This window comes from Dunckerocampus dactyliophorus, chromosome 2 (assembly GCF_027744805.1).
Source record: "Dunckerocampus dactyliophorus isolate RoL2022-P2 chromosome 2, RoL_Ddac_1.1, whole genome shotgun sequence".
In the NCBI taxonomy this organism is placed as follows: domain Eukaryota; kingdom Metazoa; phylum Chordata; class Actinopteri; order Syngnathiformes; family Syngnathidae; genus Dunckerocampus; species Dunckerocampus dactyliophorus.
Window position 1 is genome coordinate 43,692,524 of NC_072820.1, and position 20,656 is coordinate 43,713,179.

Here is a 20,656-nt window from a genome sequence, read left to right on the forward strand (position 1 = left end):
GTTCCACGAACCTTCGCAATCGTCAAGATCCCTGGTCTTGGCTGTGACTAGACAAGACCAATCCGCCTCCCACCCCCAACACCTCAAAGGAAAACCCTTAACTACCGTACAAGGTGCCTGGCGTGAAAAAAAATGAGGTCAGCGCTGAACAGTGCCTGAATAAATATAAATGTGTAATTATGGACTAAGTCCCAAAGATCGACAGATCGATCACGATGGACGGGTTGGTGACCTGTGGACTATATGCTATAACAGTAACTTAACCTTTAGTTATATGCAAGCAACTGTTGCTACCTTTGGTCCAATTGTAGTTTTATTGCAATCTTCTATAACATACAGATAAACAATACTCTTTTGGACTTAACAAACCTGGCATGGTCCATAAGAAAACAAAACAAAATGCCATATGAAAGTTTTGAATTTATTTGGGGTACGCAGCTATAGCAAGGCACAATTTGAAAACACTTTAATCCAAGTTAACAGCTAAGAAATATGGCTTAAAATAGCTACCCAAACCTACTACTAATGGGTTTTGTAGGCACCCCCTTGTATTATTTTCTAAGAATAGAAGTTGGTGAGCTTCCATGTAGGAAAACCATCAGAGCACAGAAACAAGTACTTTTATGGGAAAAAACTGCATGTGGAAAATAAGTCCCTCAATCACTTTGCAAATGCCATGATATTTGGGTACCCTTCACCCGTTCCAAATACCTTGCCCATGATGACTGGTTCAGAAGAAAGTAATGCTGACCAGAGCAGACTTGACAATGAGACATTTTCACTCCTGTTATGGATGGTTGCTGCTGGCCGTGAGCTCTAGCACAAGGCTAAACTTGTCTATCCGGTCAGCTCGTCACGTCACTCTGTTGATCTTTGTAGCTGAGCTATATTAGGGAGAGATTGGGCTAACAAAGAGAAGGATTCCTTCTTGCTGCAGGGAGGAAGGCTCACCGTTTGTTGCATATTTTGCGGTAAGACTTTTTTTTTTTTTTTTTTAGCAATGATGGCTCCTCTGTTCCGTTTTCATAGAATCATAGGATCTGACCATGGTCTGCTGCATCTTTTTATAAGTTGGCATGCCACATTTATCATTAATAATAATCTGCCTAAAAATAACCCATTTTGAATTACAACCAAGACCGTTAGTTCCAGGAGGCTGTTTGACCTTTCATTTGTTCAGATTTTGAATTGAGGATCCTCATAAGAAATAATAGAAACAAAATATGCTCCAGTGGTCGAACTCGTAAAACTTTAAATAGTGCATAGGTAAAGTTTATGTAACATTTTACCACAGTTCACCGTCATTGCCATTTTACAGGTATGACAGTAGCAGACCTGCCAACATGTACGCATTTTTCATACTCATTTTGACCCTTGAATACGCTTGTACACTTTGCTGCTCTGCATGTTTTGTTGCATTTCGCCGGTTTCAGGTTTATGCCCCTGTGTTCAGGCACCGACGTACGCTGGACTGGCTTGCTCCTCCCCCTGCAAATCTCCTTGCGTAAAAGTGACGTGCACCTACTAATCGCTAACATTGTTTGCTCGTGACAAGTTAAACAGATGATGAGAGTTTTCATTGCTCACAGAGTTAACTTCACATCACGTGTTCAACGCTGCCAAAGTGCTTTACAAGCAGAGGTTCATATTTCCGTGGCCCGCGGCACATTGTAGAAATAAAAAAAATAAGTGAGACAAATCTGAACTGTTGACACTAACAACTAATAATAACACAAATATTTGTCTTTAAGTATATACAGTATATATCTTTGTAGCCTTTTAACAACATTTTAAAATATATGAAAATATCAAAGTGGGGGAATGGAGTAATCAGAATTTCTTCAATGTTGGTAGGTTGTAGGCAACAATATTCTTATTTTAATTCTACCGTTGTCAGTTGTCATTTTCCTCTTTATCGTCACTAATACCCCTGTGATAGATGTACACCAAAAAGCCAAAGAAAATGCATGACAAATGAAAAAAGGTGTCACTTTCTTTCAGATTTTAGGTTCTTGATTGACTTTTGGAAACTTCCCTTAAGTTTACAGATACTTTCGAGTTGTTGAACCTTTGAACCATTCCAGCTCTGAGGTCAAAGTCATGGATCGATACAAATATATGATTACAATTTTTGTACAATCCCTACACGTTTGTGTATGAGCAAGTGTACTGAGTTCCAACTGTGGTGGGGCAAGAGAAGTGTACCATGATTGAGTCCAGCACAGAGCACTCACATTAAACAATCTGGACTTAAGGTGCCACAGATGGTCAAGTGTATGTGAGACTTATTGCTTAAGGCTTAAAGGCATATAAAAAGTTAAATAGTTCAGTATAGTACTATACTATACTATAGCACAGCTACTATGGTACTGTCAATTGTTTGCTTCTTAACATCTAACTGTGTGCACTGACTTCCAGGAGCAGGAGACTTCCCAGGTGTCGGAACAACGCTGTGTCCAGCTGGAAAAGGCCCAGCGTGAGCTGCAGCGACAACTATCAGGCTTGTCAGACCGTCTGGAGGAGGGGGAGACCCGTTCAACTCAGCTGGCCATCCACAGAGACAAGCTGGAGGCAGAGTGTAACAGCCTCAGGCAAGACCTGGACCAACTGGAGGGTGCCCTTATCGCATCCGAACGGGATAAACAGGTAGAGAATCCCCCAAAGGATAGATGTTGATAGAATAAGTGCTACACTCACAGCACACATCACATCCAAATGTTGTTCAAAGTGAATAAGATTTGACAGAGGATAGGTTTTAAAAGATACACTCAGACACCACATTAGTTACATCGGCACACTGTCTGATATGGACCCTAAATAACGATATGTTTGATTGTGTTCGTAGTTTGCAGTGGTGAAGAACATCACCGCATTATACTGTGCTGTGTGATATTTTGCCCCTTGATTAGGTTCATTATGTAGGGTAACAAGTGCCAACAACCACAATAATAAGAGGCATTATTAATGAATACTTCTCCGATCGTGTCGATTCAAATCTGACCATTATTATATATCTATATCTGAAAGACTTGTCTGGTATGTGTCAATGTTACTAATTGTGACATGTTAAACAAAAGACATTATCCAGATTAGTCAGTAAATAAATCACCATTGAATGATCCATGTACAGTACTAGTTTCCTAACATCATTTGATGACTTTGTCCCGTTTTTAATACACAATGCTATTTTCTTAGACACTCACTGGGCTGTCAAACACAATTGAGGATGTCAAGTCAGTGTTCCCTTTGACCTTTTTCTGTGTCGTTCTGGCCAGAGGCAGAATATGAACAAAAAGTCCAGAAAAAAATAATTAAATAAAAGGATGTCATTTGCATTTTGATGAGTGAAATTATTTGATCTTGAAGCAAAACAGGGCTTATTACTTGGTGGAGAAATCTTTGGTGGCAAGCACAAGGGTTGGACGTTTCTTGTAGTTAGTCACCAGGGTAGCACATCTGGTTTTGGTGCACCGCTTTTCAAAAAATACTCTTCCAATCCCCACTGATTTGAGTCTGTTGCTTGGCAACTCAAAGTTTCAGTTCCCTCCACACATTTTGTATGGGATTAAGGTCCAGAGATTGGCTAGACCATTACAGGATCTTAATGTGTTTCTTCTTGACCCTCTCCTTTGTCGCTTTGGCCATGTTTTGGGTCATTGCCTAGCTTTAGGAACCGTCGACGATCCATCTTCAGTGTAATTGCAGAGGTCAGGAGGTTCTCATCCAAGATTGTACCATAAACAGCCCCATCAACGTCTTACTGTAGCCTTAGCAGAGATACAGCTCCAAATCACAATGTTTCCACTTTCATATTTGACAGTATGGATGGTTTTCCTGGAGTCATATTCAGTATCCCGCTGCTTCCAAACACAATGAGCCAAGTTGATGTCAAAGAGCTCAATTTTGGTTTCATTTGACCACGTCACAGTCTCCCAAGCCTTCTCTGCATCTGTCTTGTGTTCACTGGAAATTTATGGACTGTACATTTGTGAGGGGTAAATTTACAAAATTGACAGGGATCAAATCATTTTTGTTCAGAAATGCCCAATGAATGCAGGGTGCCAACGTTACTGCATGGAAACATTTACAAGGTTGTGCCATATTAAGCTGGTACATATTCACACATTTTCCACAGTTAAGTTGAAGAGGCCTGTGAGTTTGAGAGGTTATGTTTGGAGAGATATCCTCTCGCTACTATGATGTTTTTTTGGCTAATTGTTGTTCTAAGTGGTAAAGAAAGATTCAGCACAGTGAGTGCAACAAGACCAGGCTTATTGGACAGCTGACTGAGCTGACACAGCTGACACTGAGGGGAAAATAGTAGTCATGTTTAAGATTTGTAGTGATTTGTCAAAATGTATTAGGAGTTCATATTATTAGGTTAATGCAACCAATCCATCCATCCATCCATTTTCTTCTGTTATGCGGGTCCTGATTGCAGGGGCAGCCGTCTCAGTAAGGAAGTCCAGACTTCCAGGTCTCCAGCAACCTCTTCCAGTTCCTCCGGGGGGACATTGAGGCATTCCCAGGCCAGCTGGAGGGCATTCCCCCCCAGCGGCTCCAGGAGGCATCTGGACGAGATGATGGCGCTAACTCGACTGGCTCCTCTATACGTGAAGGAGCAGCGGCTCTACTTTGAGCTACCCACCCTATCGCTTAGGCCCTTAGAGAGAGAGTGGCTTGACTCACCCTAAGACTTAGGGTGAGTCAAGCCACCCTACTGAGAAAAGTTGTGTGTTTGGTGTAGGTTCACATCCCCTGCTTTTTTTGAGTGGTTTTGGCTGCTTGTATCCGCAATGTTGTTCTTTTGGTCAAATCACCACCTTATTGTGGTGGAGGGGTTTGAGTGGCGGTATCCTAGGAGCTACAGTATGTTGTCCTAGTAGGGTCTCTAAAGGCAAACAGGTCCTAGGTAACAGGGCAGATGAAGACTGATTCAGAAGATTCTATGCAAAACTTCTCAAAAAGAGACTGCACTTTGCCAGGACGTGGAACACCGGGGCCTCACCTTGGAGCCAGGCATTGGGTAGGGGCTCGCAGTCAAGTGCCTGGTGGTTGGGCCTTCACCCACGAGGCCCACAAACATAAGGGTCTGGTGTATTTTGTATTCGGCAGTGATCGAGGGCAGCCGCCTGGGCAACCTGGTCTTCGGTGGCCAAATCTGATTATTGGACATGGAACATCACTTCTCTGGTTAATGCAACCTCCTATGTTTTATGTCTGTTCTGATATTATTGACTTAAAAGATTAAGAATTCATTGAGCAAGGCAATAAAACATTCCATGGAATCCGGTTTCCGTATCAGGGAACATGTGATATAAAAAGTTAAATATTTGTTTTGTGTTCAGCTGAAATATTGTAGAAACATGATTACTTGAAGAAAATTCTGCAGCAGGACAAAGACAAGCGCTACAAAAGGGTACTTATTGGCTTTTCCCATCAATTTAAACAATTTATTTCTCTCTCTGTAATCATCAGAACGTGAAAAAAATCCAGACAATGAGGCAGAGAAGCAAGAAGCAATAGGCAGAGACAAAAGGAAGAAATGAGCTATGTAAATACGCACCTGGCAAAACACAACGCCAACATCACCAAGAAAGCTAGTACCGTAACTTAAAGAAGTAGCAGAACATTCAGGCATTCGGAGCGCCAATTGCAAAATCTACAAGTTAAATGGAGAACTGGAGGAAGCCAATGTAGACCGACTTGTTGTCGGAGACATCAAGGAACTGGACAATTATTGAAGATGACATCATGTCCACGACAAGGAAAATAAAAGACACAAGTCACAAAGACTTGGTCAAGTCACCAACAATTGACTATTAACTGTAACGTTCAAACATAGGTGAACTCCAGAAGCTGAAGCAAAGATCAGAGTTTAATGGCAAACAGTCTTTAATGGCAAAGACGTAAACAAAAAGTGTGCTGTGTCAAAAATACTGAAAAATACAAAAATCCAAAGTACAAACAAAAAGTGCTGATGGGATGAGATCACGAGCAGGAGAAAATTAAAGCAAAGCAAAGTTAAGAACAACAACAACGATGTACCTGTAACTGACAACGAGATCAAAAGAGCGAGACACAAGGTAAGTTGATCACGACACGCACGAGGAGTTGAGGTGTCGCTAAATAGTGCCAGACTGATTACAAAATAGAGCCAGCTCCTGCTCGTTACTCTGCCCACTGTCCCAACTCCCGAAAGTCTGCAGGCACAGAGTAAAACATGTGGTTTGTGTTTTGACCGCACTTCAAAAGTTCAGGGTAATTTGCTTTACTTATTTATTTGAATCCTTGTAAGGCAGACTCTCTTGCATTCTAGTACATCTTTTGGATGATGTACTGTGACAGAGAAGCATTGACACGTTGTTGTTTTGCCCCCACGCAGCAAGCTATGGAGGACCTACACAGTGAAGAGGAGAAGGTGAACCTGTTAACTGAAGAGAAAACCCAGCTACAGATGCAAATAGAAGATGTAAGTGCTTTGTTTAATGAATGCACTAAATTTCACAGCATGCATTATGTTTAAGATCAAATGTAAAACTTAATAATAGATAGAGCAAATATGTTATTCCCCCAATTGCCCTTACACTTCATCGGAGTGACTTGACTGTGATTGTTCATAATTTATTACTCATATTCCAGAATGAAGTCCGGTTCTGAATGAAGCCATCATGACTTTTATTCAGCTATTATCTTTTGCACATTATAAATATTGAAATGGTGACAGGTTTGGACTTCGTAAATGTCGACATTTGTATTGTCATCTAAATGTAATGGCAATGTATTCGGAAGAACACCAAAACATTCTTTCTAAATAAATCACATAAATTATATAATTCCTATAGTGGTACGCCACCATGGCGGCCCATGCAAATACATTTCTGTGTTGCATGGTGTGCTTTTAGCTGGAGTATGAGCTGGAACAGGAGCGCCATCAGCGCGAAGAGCTGGAGAAGAACAAGAGGAAGATGGAAGATGATGGCATATGTGCTCAGGAGAATTTGGAAGATGTGGAGAAGAGGAGTGGTCTGGAAGAGATCATCAAAAGGTCAGTCTTAAACTCTATGCATGTTGTTGGTGTTCAGACATGTTTTTAAAGAGGTGAACCTTTTAATATCCAGATAAATTGGGATGCACATTTTTACACGAATTGTGAACCTCTAACAGTATTAAAGAACACACCTCTACCAACCAACCAACCAACCAACCAACCAAATTATCCTAGATTTGCACCAAATCTAAACTGATAAACATTGAAAAACTGCACGAGGTAGCTAATAATGCACATACTGGGGATTCACCGATTCCGCCAATAAAGCACTCTGTTAAAAAACCTCCAATAACATATCATTTTATGTACATGCTGATAAGTGAATTTCCACAAACAGGGGAATGTTCATTGTTATAGAATCAAAAACCTGTTTGAGACCTTTTAAATACGATTTTAACAATATTACAGCCCTCTAGACATGAAATAACATGGCCATAGGCACTTTTACACTCTTGTTAGCAAATATAGACATAATAGAAAATAAAACAGACTCACACGCTATCATTGAGATAGTTCTTGGTTGTCTCTTTTTTTTTCTTTTTACTTAGATTATATTGTAGTTTATTTATCCCACAACAGGGAAATTTAATTGTTACAGCAGCAGAAAGATACAAAAAGCACAATATACCAAATATCTATGCAGAAAAGATAAACACTCTACTACTGTATAAACATAATTACAATATATAACAAACCTATAACATAAAACCTCAACTGGATCCTCTCGAGGTGAAGGAGCAGCGACTCTACTCTGAGCACCTACCGAGCTCCTCACCCTATCTCTTAAAGTGAGAGTGAAACATTTTTCAGCCGCTTGTATCCACGACCTAGTTTTTTTGGTCACCACCCAAAGCTTGTGACAATGGGTGAGGGTGAGAACATAGACCGCCCGATAAATTGAGAGCTTTGCCTTCCGTCTCAGCTCTCTCTTCACCACGATGGTCCGGTACAAAAACCGTATTACTGCAGACGCTGCGCTGGTCTGCCTTTCGACCTGGCACTCCATCCTTCCCTCACTCGTGACCCCAAGATACTTGAACTTTTCCACCTAGAGTAAGACCTTGCCTCCAACCCGGAGGGGGCAATCCACTTTTTTCCGCCTGAGAACCATGGCCTCGGATTTGGAGGTGTTGAGTCTCATCCCAGATGCTTCACACTCAGCTGGAAACCGTCCCAGTAAACGCTGAATGTCACAGCCTGATGAGGCCATCAGGACCACATCGTCTGCAAATAGCAGAGACGAGATCCTAAGGCCCCCAAACTAGACTCCCTCGATGCCTTGGCTGTGCCTAGAAATTCTGTTCATGAAAATTATGAACAGAATCGGTGACAAAGGACAGCGTTGGCGGAGGCCAGCGTTCACCGGAAACAAGCTTGATGTACTGCTGGCAATGCAAACCAGGCTCCTGCTCCGGTTGTACAAGGACCGAATGGCATGTAGTAGCATGCCACCAATCCCGTACTCCTGGAGCAGGAGAACTCCCCACAGGACACCGCAAGGGGCATGGTCTAATGTCTTTTCCAGGTCCTCAAAGCTCATGTAGACTGGTTGGGGCAAAGTCCCATGCACCCTCCAGTACCCGTGTTGAGCTAGTCCAGTGTTCCGCCGACTAGGACGAAAACCCCATTGCACCACATGTAGCCGAGGTTCGACTCACGGTCGTACCCTTCTCTCCAGCACCCTGAAATAGACTTTCCCAGGGAGGCTGAAGAGTGTGATTCCCCCTATAGTTGGTACTGAAAAGGGGGCCACCACCCCGTTTCGCCAATCCAGAGTTAATGTTCCAAACTTCCACACAATGGTGAAGAGATGTGTCAACCAAGACAGTCCCACAACTGTTACGACCCTGGGTTGTACGTTTTTGTATTTTTGTTTTGTGTAGTTGTGGCTGATTGCCCAAATGTGGTGCGGGTATGCTTTTGTTTTTTTTCGCTTGTGATGGAGGCCCCTGGCTCCCCGGATTGGCAGTAGCAAGGACCCAGCCCTCCATAAGAGGCGGAGGCAGAGATGCTGGCAAGAGGAAGACCACCTCCCATCTCTCCTCTTCACCTGCCACACCTTCGATGTGCTGGACTTTTGAACAAATGGACACGTTAAGTTAGAGAGCCTTGAGGAATTCAGGGTGAAACTCATCCACCCTCGGGGCTTTGCCACCAAGGAGTTTTTTGACTACCTCAGATACTGTTCTGTTAATTTAATCAAAAATGTAAAAATCTTTTGTGTAACATCTCTCTGTGTAGTAAATATTCCATGTTACGACGTGGATACATGCGGCTTATAGACAGGTGTGGCCTATACAGTGGTGTCAAAAAGTGTTTGCCCTCTTTTTTGTGTTTGTTTTTATGTTTGTCACACTTAAATGTTTCAGATCATCAAACAAATTTAAATATTAGTCAATGACAACACAACTGAACATGAAATGCAGTTTTTAAATGTTTTTTTTATTATTAAGTGACAAAAAAATCCAAACTTACATGGCCTTGTGTGTAAAAGTGATTGCCCCCTCAATCTAATAACTGGTTGGGCCACCCTTAGCAGCAACAACTGCAATCAAGCTGTGAGACTTGCAGCACTGTGGATAAATTTTGGCCCACTCATCTTTGCAGAATGGTTGTAATTCAGCAACATTGGAGGGTTTTCAAGCATGAACCACTTTTTTAAGGTCATGCCACAGCATCTCAATAGCATTCAGGTCAGGACTTTGACTAGGCCACTCCAAAGTGGTCACGAACAGATGGCCGGACATTCTCCTTCAGGATTTTTTGGTAGACAGCAGAATTCATGGTTCCATTAATCACAGCAAGTCTTCCAGGTCCTGAAGCAGCAAAACAACCCCAGACCATCTCACAACCTCCACAATATTTTACTGTTGGTATGAGGTTCTTTTTCTAAAATGCAGTACTTTTACGCCAGATGTAATGGCGCACACTGCTTCTGAAAAGTTCAACTTATTCTCCCAAAGGTCGTGGGGATCATCAAGATGTTGATTTCTGGCAAAATTGAGCCTTAATGTTCTTTTTGTTCAGCAGTGGTGTTTGTCTTGGAACTCTACCATGCAGGTCGTTTTTGCCCAGTGTCTTTCTTATGGTGGAGTCAGGAACACTGACCTTAGCTGAGGCAAGTGAGGCCTGCAGTTCTTTGGTTTTTGTTGTGGAGTCTTTTGTGACCTCTTGGATGAGTCGTCGCTGCTAAGTTTGGTTGGCCGCCACTCCTGGGACGGTTCACCACTGGTCCATGTTTTCACCATTTGTGGATAATGGCTCTCACTGTAGTTCGTTGGAGTCCCAAAGCTTTAGAAATGGCTTTCTAACTTTTTCCAGACTGATAGATTTAAATTAATCACAGTTACCTTATTTTTTTAACAGGGGGGAAAATACTTTTTCACACAGGGCCATGTTGGTTTGGATTTCTTTTCCCTTAATAATAAAAAGTTTCATTTAAAAACTGCATGTTGTGTTCAGTTGTATTGTCATTGAATAATACTTAAATTTGTTTGATGATCTGAAACATTTCGTGTGACAAACATGCAAAAAAAAAAAAATCGGGAAGGGGGCAAACACTTTTTCACACCACTGTATATGTACAAATCTTTTTTTCCTCTTTCAATGTATTGGGTGCGGCTTGCATACAAGCGCGCTCTATAGTGCAGAAATTACAATAGTACTGGCTTTACATTGCCATTTGACCAGTAAATACTTGTCTTAAACCCTCAATGCAAAGGTAATCTTCAGATCATGCGTGTCACATCTATGAATTTTCCATTGAACTGAGGACCGCTGCGATCATATCCGTTTTGGAAATGTTTCCAAACCAGTGAACCATGTAAACATCTCATCATTTTTCCATAATGAAATGCTTGGACTGTGGCAGGCTGGAAGACGTCTTACCTTTTCATGTGTACTGCCCCTGACATGCACTCACTAATAAGAGCAAACAGAGTCAACCACTGTAACAATTGTAATAATACACACACACGCTTCTCTGACACACACGGTGCACACCAATGAACAGTTTAATCTGCGTTATGATGTTTAAACCTGCAGGTCATTTTGGTAAAAGATCCTCTGTCACTGTGATCATTAATAAAGTCAATGAGTCACACTGCTGAGTAACTCTGTTTTTCAAACAGCCCATAGCTTAAGTTAATATAAAAACTGTCAATCATTTCAGATTTGTTCCATTGTATTGGCATTACACGATGGTCATGGAACATGTAGTGCAGTTATTGTATGTCAGAAGAAATACACTCGTTGGCAACCACATTGTAGGTACATCTGCACAATGACACTAGAGTTTAAAATATGCTCATTTTACTGTTTACTATGACGTGTGTTTTGGCACAATATTAGAAACACCTGTAAGTATTGCAGTATGTAAGCACTATTGAACACTTCAACTAACATATAAAGTTTAACTAAATGAATCACCCTGATAAAACTGGCATTAATTATCTCTGTAATTAGTGTTAGATGTGTGCTGGGTGACTACCGTGACTGGCAAATAATAAATGAATGAAAGCAAAGAAAGATATTACAAGCCAAATAAGTCGTATAACATCTGGAATTTGAGTTAACGTGAAGACATTTTTTTAATGAAGGCTTGTCTTGTTTTACGAAAGGTAATTAAAAGATCCCTTTAAGGCATGTCGCTCACCACATTTATCAGTGTAACAACATTTCTACATCACTTCCAACAAGGCACAAGTCAGAACATATGACTGTCAGTTGAAGACGTCGCGAGATTAATGCAGCGCAACTCTTGTTCTATTTTAGCCTGATGTAGGTCATGGCAATATTGCTACAGTCTTTATGTCAACTTCTGTTCTTTAGAAATAATGCAAACAGGCTTAAACGCATTTCGGGACACACATGGTGGTAATGTATTGACTCCATAATACTCATTGGTGAGCCGTCATCTACGGAGATGTTCATTAGGTTGATTTGGTGGAATGTGGCAAATTTATTTTGCTACAGTGAAGCTGCAATGTGCCTGAATTACAAACAGCTGTCAGTAGAATTCACTTCTGCACTACTGCAAGCGATAGGATGTCCCCAAAGTCTGTACTTACAGGCAAAGATGCAAATGCAAGTGTTATACAATTATTTTTATTTTTAATATATATGATAGTTTTAATAAATGTAATTCATTAATATAATAAACAAGATGTTTTCTTCATTTTAATGTATCTTACTAGATTTTTTATATTAAGTTACGGATTTTGATTTGATTAAACAATTACTTATTAAATCTATTTATTTACTAGTAATGTGTTAAACTTTCTTGTATAATGTATAAACAGTATATTATACAGTCGTCCTTGGTTTATCACAGTTAATTGGTTCCAAAGTTGACCGCGATAAGTGAATTTCCGCAAAGTAGGATTCAATATTTATTAATATTGAATCCTCATGACTATTGAATAAATTGAAGATTTTCGTAGTTAGAGCATATAAAACCTGTTTATGACTTTCTAAATAAGATTTTTTTCAATTATTAGAGCCTTGTAGACATGAAATAACACCCCTGCGTCACCTTTTCACTCCTATTATTCTTTCTTTACATCGCATTGCGCAGGCTACAGGATCACAGACAGCCGCTGCTAGCATAGCAAACTAGGTAGCCTCTCCAATTTACTTATTCTAAACTTAAGAAAATGTTTCAAACGGAGTGGGAAAGAAGGACAAAGTAACAAGCCAAAAGCTTAACCACTTCTTCACTCTGTCATGTCGGACATGCCATGGCTGGCTCCACAAGGTAAGGTAATGTAATGTAAGGTAAGGTAAGGTAATGTCTCATCACTTTAGCATTACTGACTCCTAGTGACCAGAATACTACATATAACTTGTCTTTCAATATTTTTGGACTATTAATACGCCATAGTCAACATCTAAACAGCAGTCATTTATTAATTTTAGAAAAAACTCGATAGAGTGAGGGAGCGGTGTTCGAACCGCAGTGTAGAAAGGGACGACTGTATGTACATACATATGACAGATTTATTTATACTCTTCTTTCTACTGGATTTGTTTAGCGAGGCAAGTGTACCAGGCAGGTAAAGAGTCTATAAATAATCATTGTCAATTGTCACTTTAGGGTGTGTGTAGTCAAGTCAAGCGGATCTGGACCACAGCAACACTTTTTGAAAAACAAAGCCTTCATTTGTCTTTCCTCTAACAATAAAACCCATGCAACAGAAACATCAGGCAGGGAACTGACTGACTGACACAGGTGAACCCAATGGATCCTATGATAAGGAGTAAACACAAATGAAAATACAAAAAAAACACAAAAAAACAATGAAAACAATATGACAACAAATACAGTGGTGCACAGTGGTGTGAAAGTTTGTCAAACTTCAATGCATCAGATCATCAAACAAATGTAAGCATGAGTCAATGACAACACAACTGAACACAAAATGTAGTTTTTAAACAACACTTTTTAAGGGAGAAAAAAAAATTCAAACCTACATGGCTCTGTGTGAAAAAGTGATTGCCACCCTGTTAAAAAATAACATAACTGAGATTAATTGAAATCTGAACATAACTGATTGCCACAACCACTGGGATCCAATATTATTCTAAATGCTTCTGAAATGAGCACAGTAGATGAATGACATATTTTCCCAATATAGGAAGGATGCAGAAATAAGCAGCATCATCTCCAATCTAGAAGCTGAAGAAGCCCTCAGCAATGGACTGCAGAAGAAGAGCCGGGAACTGCAGGTAAAATATGAACACTGGTAAATATTTTATTCACATATACTATATGATGTCTCTATTAAGGACTTTTGTTATCTACAAGTGAAGAAAAATCCAGTAACCCAACCCATACTTCCAATTCATAGGTACAAAGGAGTGTTAAGACCTGTACTGTAAATACTCTGCAAGAACAGAGAAATGTGTTCATTTTCTTGAGGTGAAAAGACAGAATACATTTCTCTGTTCTTCCAAAGTAGGAAAAGGCCTTTAGGCCCACAAGAATAAAGTTCAAATATTTCAAGCATGAACATATACCTGGTACAGCAACACCATCATCAGTATGGTCATAATGTTTGTCGGTTCGTGTGAAAGAACGACACAGATTGTTTTTTGTTACCTTTTGTACATAAGTAGGGTTGCCTCTAACAAAAGACACATGTACCCCATTTTCGCATTAAGTTTGCATACTGTAATGTCATTTTTTTGCACCGCCTCATTTGCAGTATGTAAAAGTGAATTTCCACAAAGTATGATTTAATGTTAATTAACAGAATATTTTCATAGTTAGAGAATAGAAAACCTGTTTAGGACTTTCTAAATACGATTTTTACCATTATTAGAGCCCTCTAGACATAAAATAACACCCCTATAGTCATCTTTACACTCATATTACCCAATATAGTAAATATAATCAGAGAAAAACAGAGACTTGTGCTCATGTGTGTTTCAATAAATGTCTTCCGGACATGTGGACAGGGGATTCAGAGTTGAGTTTTAGCTGGAGTACGGCCACAGCAATAGCCCGTGTTGTTATGATGATGATAATCCATCCATCCATTTTCTATGCCGCTTTAGGGTTAGGCATTAGGGTCGCGGGAGTATGCTGGAGCCTATCCCAGCTGACTTCGGGCGACAGTGTATATGTAGTATGAGAACACTTGGTTGTAGTGTACCATTAGGGTTAATTCAGTTATGCAAGGTGTGCAAACATATTATGTGAAATATACTCAGTAAAAGCATAAATTAAAACATATTACTACTATATTCATAGTAGTAGTACATATTTTTCATGATCCTTCAGGTACATACGTAAGACATTATTGATGTCCCAAAGGGACGATGTAACCGGCGTACATGCTGGGTGGGAGCTTGTTAGCTTCAGCGCTACGTGCTAGCACAACTGGCTCCGATGGGGCAAGTCACCACGCTTTGCAGTACAAACAAGTTTATTTCCCAGTCGTTGTTCATGAGTTAGATTGATGTTTTGTCACACCCCTATTTGTTTGCATCACTGGAACAAAACAGAAGCTACGCCACCCTTGTTTGACGAAGGTAAGTTCCTTCGAGTCTTGCAACAGGAGAAATGCCAGCTGCGGCGTTTGGGTCGCTCTAATTTAATTTTTTGTAGAACATTGTGTTGCATTAGTTCCGCTTTTGATCCCTTATCGGCCGTTGGATAAAAAAAAAAAAAAAAAGACTGATGCCAATGTGTGTCAAAATGCTAAATATGATTTATGTTATTGTGCCTTTTGTGAGATAATTAGATATTAATAAAAGGCTGTTGTTGGCGATTAAATCTGGTGCGTGTTACTAATGACACACTAGTGGCCAGTGTAGACTACAGTTCATCAATGTCTTGTATTGCCTTGAACTGTTTTTGTATTTTAGTTCGTTTAGAACATTAGGCTTGAAAATGCTAATTTAGGCCAAGAATACGTAAAACATTTGCTTAAATGTGAATTGATTTAACTACAGTAATAATAGGCCGTAGTCAACCACGAAACGGCAATCATTTAATTTTTTAAAGTCAGGGAACAATGTTCGAACCACGATGGAGTGAGGGACGATAGTATAGTATCCTTCTGTTGTGCCCAAACATAGAGCACAGAAGCAGTTGTATGGTAATTAACAATTATTTTCTTAATGGATTAATCTGAATCTGATTAATCTGAATAATCTTCAGGTCATCGAGTAACAATTAGGCCCTAGACAAACCAAATCAATATGAACCAAACACACAAACAGTGGTTTGGTCCACAGTGTATCAGAAAGGAGGCAAAAATGTTTATCACCTTTTTCGAAAGTCAAAACTGATGTGCGTGAATATCTTCATTTGCCTAAAACAGAAATAATTGGTCTGCTTTCATGGATGACTAAGGAAATTTAAAAAGGCATCATATAGAGAGGCTATAATCAGAGGATATTTACATTTTTAAATATAAAAAAAATAATAATCATGTCATGGGTGACCTTAGCCAAGGTGCTGGATCCCAATAAGCAGAGGGAAAATTAGTCAGTGTAACAAAAGTTTATTAACACAAAGTGACTCCTAGGGAGCAGAATACAAAAACACAACAGGTAAAAGTACAACAAAAAGTTCCGGGCAAGCCACGGGAAAAAATACACAACACTAAAGGCGCTTCTTACACAGACTAGCAGGGAGAAAATGGAGGGGAAAAAAGCACAGCGGTACTACAAGGCTGCAAAAACGAGAACAACAAAAAACACTGAAAAAACTAGCACGAAGTAAATAGCTAAAAATACAACAGAAAATCCCGCTGCTGGAATAGCCAAGCAGGGAACAATACTCACGAGATACAGGGTGACCACAAAGTAATACGAGCCGAGAACTACAAGAGGCAGACATGAACATGGAACAGGCAAGTAGCAAGTAACAATCTGGCAATGATTAGGCAGGTGCGTGCTGCTTAAGAAGCCGCTGGTAAATTGGCTGCATGTGTGTTCAGGTGGCTCCTCCCAGGCCAGCCAGCCTTGCACTGCAACCAAGCACAGACAGCTGACAAATCAAATACCAAAATACTGTCGTTGTTGATTAATTGGATATCGATTAATTGTTACAGCTGTAATGGTAATGATGGTTATTGTTGTTACTACCAGATATCAGTCATCACGGGTTTGTAGTCTACAAGGCACCTGACATGTACTCACTATCTGCAGCCTCTAATTTGAGAAATGGTGCGAAGGGTTGGGTGAAAAATACAGGTACTCCAATACAGGTACTCTGATAATATATTCCTCAGCTGGAGGCTTGCTTTCAAATTACTCATGGTGGTTTTTCAGAAACATAGAATCTCTCACAATGAATCTCTCACAATTGTCCTGTATGAGGCATAATTCAAGATTACAAGGGAGAGCTATACATATCTGCAAATATAGTTTAACTGCAGTTTTCCAACCAACCTGCAGGAACAGACTGTGATATTGATAATATCTGTTTATGTGGTTGGTATGATAACCTGCATATTTAAATGGTACATACCTGGGGATCCGTTTCAGTAATAGAATGTAGGTAGCATATCGCTGTAGTTTACAGAAAAGTGACGTGATGCATTCCTGTGTTTCAGCAGAGCTGCTGGGCTCTTCTCTGGGATTGGTGAAGTTATTTCACAGATCCATGCCTGTCAGGAGGCAGCTCAAACACAAACGTAAAGTGATAAGGATCTACAACTTCCCTACAACGGGGCAGATTGTGAATTGGGCAGCTGGGGGTAAACAGGAATTTTCTTTTTTACAATTTGGATTTGTTTCTTCATATCTTCTGAAAGTTAACTCCTATTTTGAATTTATTTATTTAGAGTTTTGCTAGCATTTCTTGGTATACACAAACAAATGACTAATCAAATCAGTTGTTCTTTGTTTTTTGCTTTCTTAAGTAAACTTGAGATAGACATTGATCAACTATTTTTTTAAACGTGTCATGTCACTTTTTAGGTACTTGAAGCATCAACACTGGTGTCCCCTTGGCTTATGATGTAGGTTCTTTGGCCTTTCTTTCCTCAGCGTATAATATCTTGGTCATATAAAGATATGGATCAGTATTTATTCTTCCACATTCTTCTGCAACCCTTTCACATTTTGAATGCAGTTTTAACAGAATTAATTTGGAGATCTGTCAACTGATCTTTTCAGCAGAGGTTTTTCAAGCAGTGTGCAGAATTCAAAACAGTAATGCGCTAGAATTTCAGAATCTCCAAAGTTAGATGAGCTTTATTGAACGGAGCCACTATGGCATTAACAGTGAAACAGAAGAACAGCACCATCACTCTCCAACAGCCACAAAATGAATCAAAATGATTGCCGCATAGGCTGAACGAGTGATTAACAAGTCAACTTGGGTGAATACATTTGGAAAAATCACCACAGTAATGACTGTCTTCAACCAAAGATGATGCAAATTGAAATTCCGTCCTTTTCTGCAAAACATTTTAGTGCTCATATGCCAAGAAATAAGAGAATATACACTACATATTTCCATTATTAATATTCTGTACTGTATTTGCATTAGTCTGCTTCCAGTGTTTATTTTAGTCACAGATTTTAGGAATACAGTGATACGCTTTCATAGGACTTGGTCATGAGGACTTGTGTCATCACTGTAGAACTGGGAAAATCTGACCTCAGTGTCACTGGTGCATGCTGCAGATCAGGTTTTGCTTATTTTTTCCCTATCTTTATAGAAACGGGATTAGTGTAATGACTTGGGGGGTTAAAGAGGGTGCACAAATTGGGAGACAATGCTTTCAAAGTTTGAAAGGTACTCCACTCCGTTAATGGCTGGATTTAGGGTCAGTATGTGTCATGGCAATACATTCTGAAACAAGCCTTGACCAAACAGTATGTGGATAAAATTCAGACATGAATTGGAAATACCCTGTCACAATGACATACAGTTTTCCACACATAAACACACCCCACTGTAAATTACAAAAACCTTGAAAGCATGGGGGTGCATAAACTATTAAATAGGGAAAATAGGGAGAAATCTGCCTTCTGAATGGGGTAGAGTCGGTCCAGGCCAAAATAAATATTGTTTAGTTTGCTGTTGCTGCCTCGTGTGGTAACTTAATGTTTCTGTAGCATGTTTTATTTTGTGTTTATTTATGTTTAGTCAATGTTAGCACACTTTTATCAAATATGGGTTAAGCCAAGCCTGTTCCTGGTGAACGTTGGCCTCCAAGGCTGCCCTTTGTCACCGATTCTGTTCATAATTTTATGGACAGAATTTCTAGATGCAGCCCAGGTATTGAGGGTGTTCAGTTTGAATGTGAAGCTTCTGGGATGAGACTCAGCACCTCCAAATCTGAGGCCATGGTTCTCAGCTGGAAAAGGGTGGATTGCCTTTCGGGTTGGGAGTTGCCCCAGGTGGAGGAGTTCAAGTATTTCGGGGTCTTGTTCATGAGTGAGGGAAGGCTGGAGCGTGAGATCGACAGGCGGGTCAGGGCAGTGTCTGCTGAAATGCAGTTGCTATAATGGAACGTCTTGGTGAAGAGAGCACTGAGAGTCAGAAGCTTGCGATTTACCGGTCGATCTACGTTCCTTCCCTCAGACCTAGCACACACTGGAGGAATTATCTAATCAGGTCTGGGAAAGCCTTGGTGTCTTCCCAATGGAGCTAGAAAAGGTAACCGAAGACCGGGAGGTCTGAGCTTCCTTCCTGACTCTGATTCCTATGGCCCTGGAATGGGTACGCTTTTGTATTGGTAGACCTCACATGAGACCTTTCATTTTTGTAGTAGTCATACTGACCAATTTCATGAGACCGTTTTTTCTAAAAAAACGACGATTCTCCTTCACACTCATACCGATGTACAAATACAGTATATTTTGCATTAGATAATGAATCCATCACGTGTTAACTGCACTTCCATTTCATGTTGAAATGCTTCACTCTGTATAGTGTGCCATATTTCAAAGTGGTTGAGGCCTAATGTTTTCATGGTTATTTCCTTACAATAATCTTGTGCTCATAGTGGTTTTACTACGTGGTCGTAAAACAGTAAAACAACACAACCAAGGTTATAAAGGGTCATCACAGAGAACATGAAGTGCTTCTTTACTCATTGTGCATTGGGTTTAAATCATCTGTTTGCATTCAACTTAATTGCTGTTAAATACAGTTCTTCAGGTTTAAGACCCATCACTGGGCTTGGGTTTTTCCCTTGCCTTGAATTTATTCATATCCTGGAGGTGCTAGGAAAAGTCTGAATAAGATCCAGTAATACACATTTATGCAAAGAAAAGGTGATGAAAGGTCAGTACGATTCTACCCTCAACATAAATCCTATCCTAAAAAATCCTAAAATCGTATGGTTTGAATATCGCACACTCACTACTGTATATCGCGTTTTTTCAAGTAATAAATGATCACTATTTTCTGGTTGACTATGGCCTATTATTATTAAGTAAAAAAATAATACAAGTTGTACAGTATGTCGTATTCTGGTCACTATGCATCAGTAATGTTATGAGACTTGATGTTAGCATAAGTTACCTTTCACACTGCATGGAGACTGGCTATTGAGCTAGCAGAGCCAAGCCGACATGCCATGGCTGAGGTCGAGTGGAAACAAAGTTTCTCCTCTCATTCCATCTGGAAGTTTTTGTCTCCTTTGTCCTCCTCGGTTTCAAAACACTTTCAGTTTAGAATAAGTAAATTGGAGGGACCAACTAGTTATCTCGGTAGCTTGCTATGTTAGCGCCGGCCGTCTGGTATGTCCCTGCAGTGAGTGATCCCATAGCCTGAGCAATATGACGTAAACGAAGACTAATAGGAGTATACAAGTGACTACTAGGGTGTTATTTCATGTCTACAGGGCTCTAATAATGTTAAAACCCATATTTAGACAGGTTTTCTATGCCATGAAAGTATTCCATGTATTAACATTGAGTCATATATCGCGGAAATTCATTTGACACGATCTGGTCTGGAACGTTTCACTCAAGTCCCGCACCACAGATTTGCTCCACTTGTCACCAATGCAAGCAGATTGTAAAAACAATAATTATTGCATTTGGACAGCAAGCCCTTCACAAAGGTTTATGTAAAATCTAGAGTGTGAACAAAATGACAAAAATGAATACACCTTTAAAGAAGGACAGGAT

At 40.0% G+C, this 20,656-nt stretch overlaps 1 protein-coding gene across 5 annotated transcripts in view; it reads left to right on the forward strand.

The window, feature by feature from the left end:
- Positions 1–20,656, forward strand: part of LOC129169973 (myosin-16-like) — a 66,277-nt gene that overhangs the window by 13,883 nt on the left and 31,738 nt on the right. For 4 of the 5 annotated variants that reach the window (XM_054757016.1, XM_054757045.1, XM_054757026.1 and 1 more), the window contains 4 exons: positions 2,419–2,646; positions 6,386–6,472; positions 6,906–7,048; positions 13,687–13,777. In XM_054757016.1, coding sequence (XP_054612991.1) covers positions 2,419–2,646; positions 6,386–6,472; positions 6,906–7,048; positions 13,687–13,777 — 549 coding nt within the window. Of the gene's footprint in view, positions 1–840; positions 972–2,418; positions 2,647–6,385; positions 6,473–6,905; positions 7,049–13,686; positions 13,778–20,656 lie in introns of those variants that run through there. The other variant, XM_054757054.1, reaches the window with a different exon arrangement.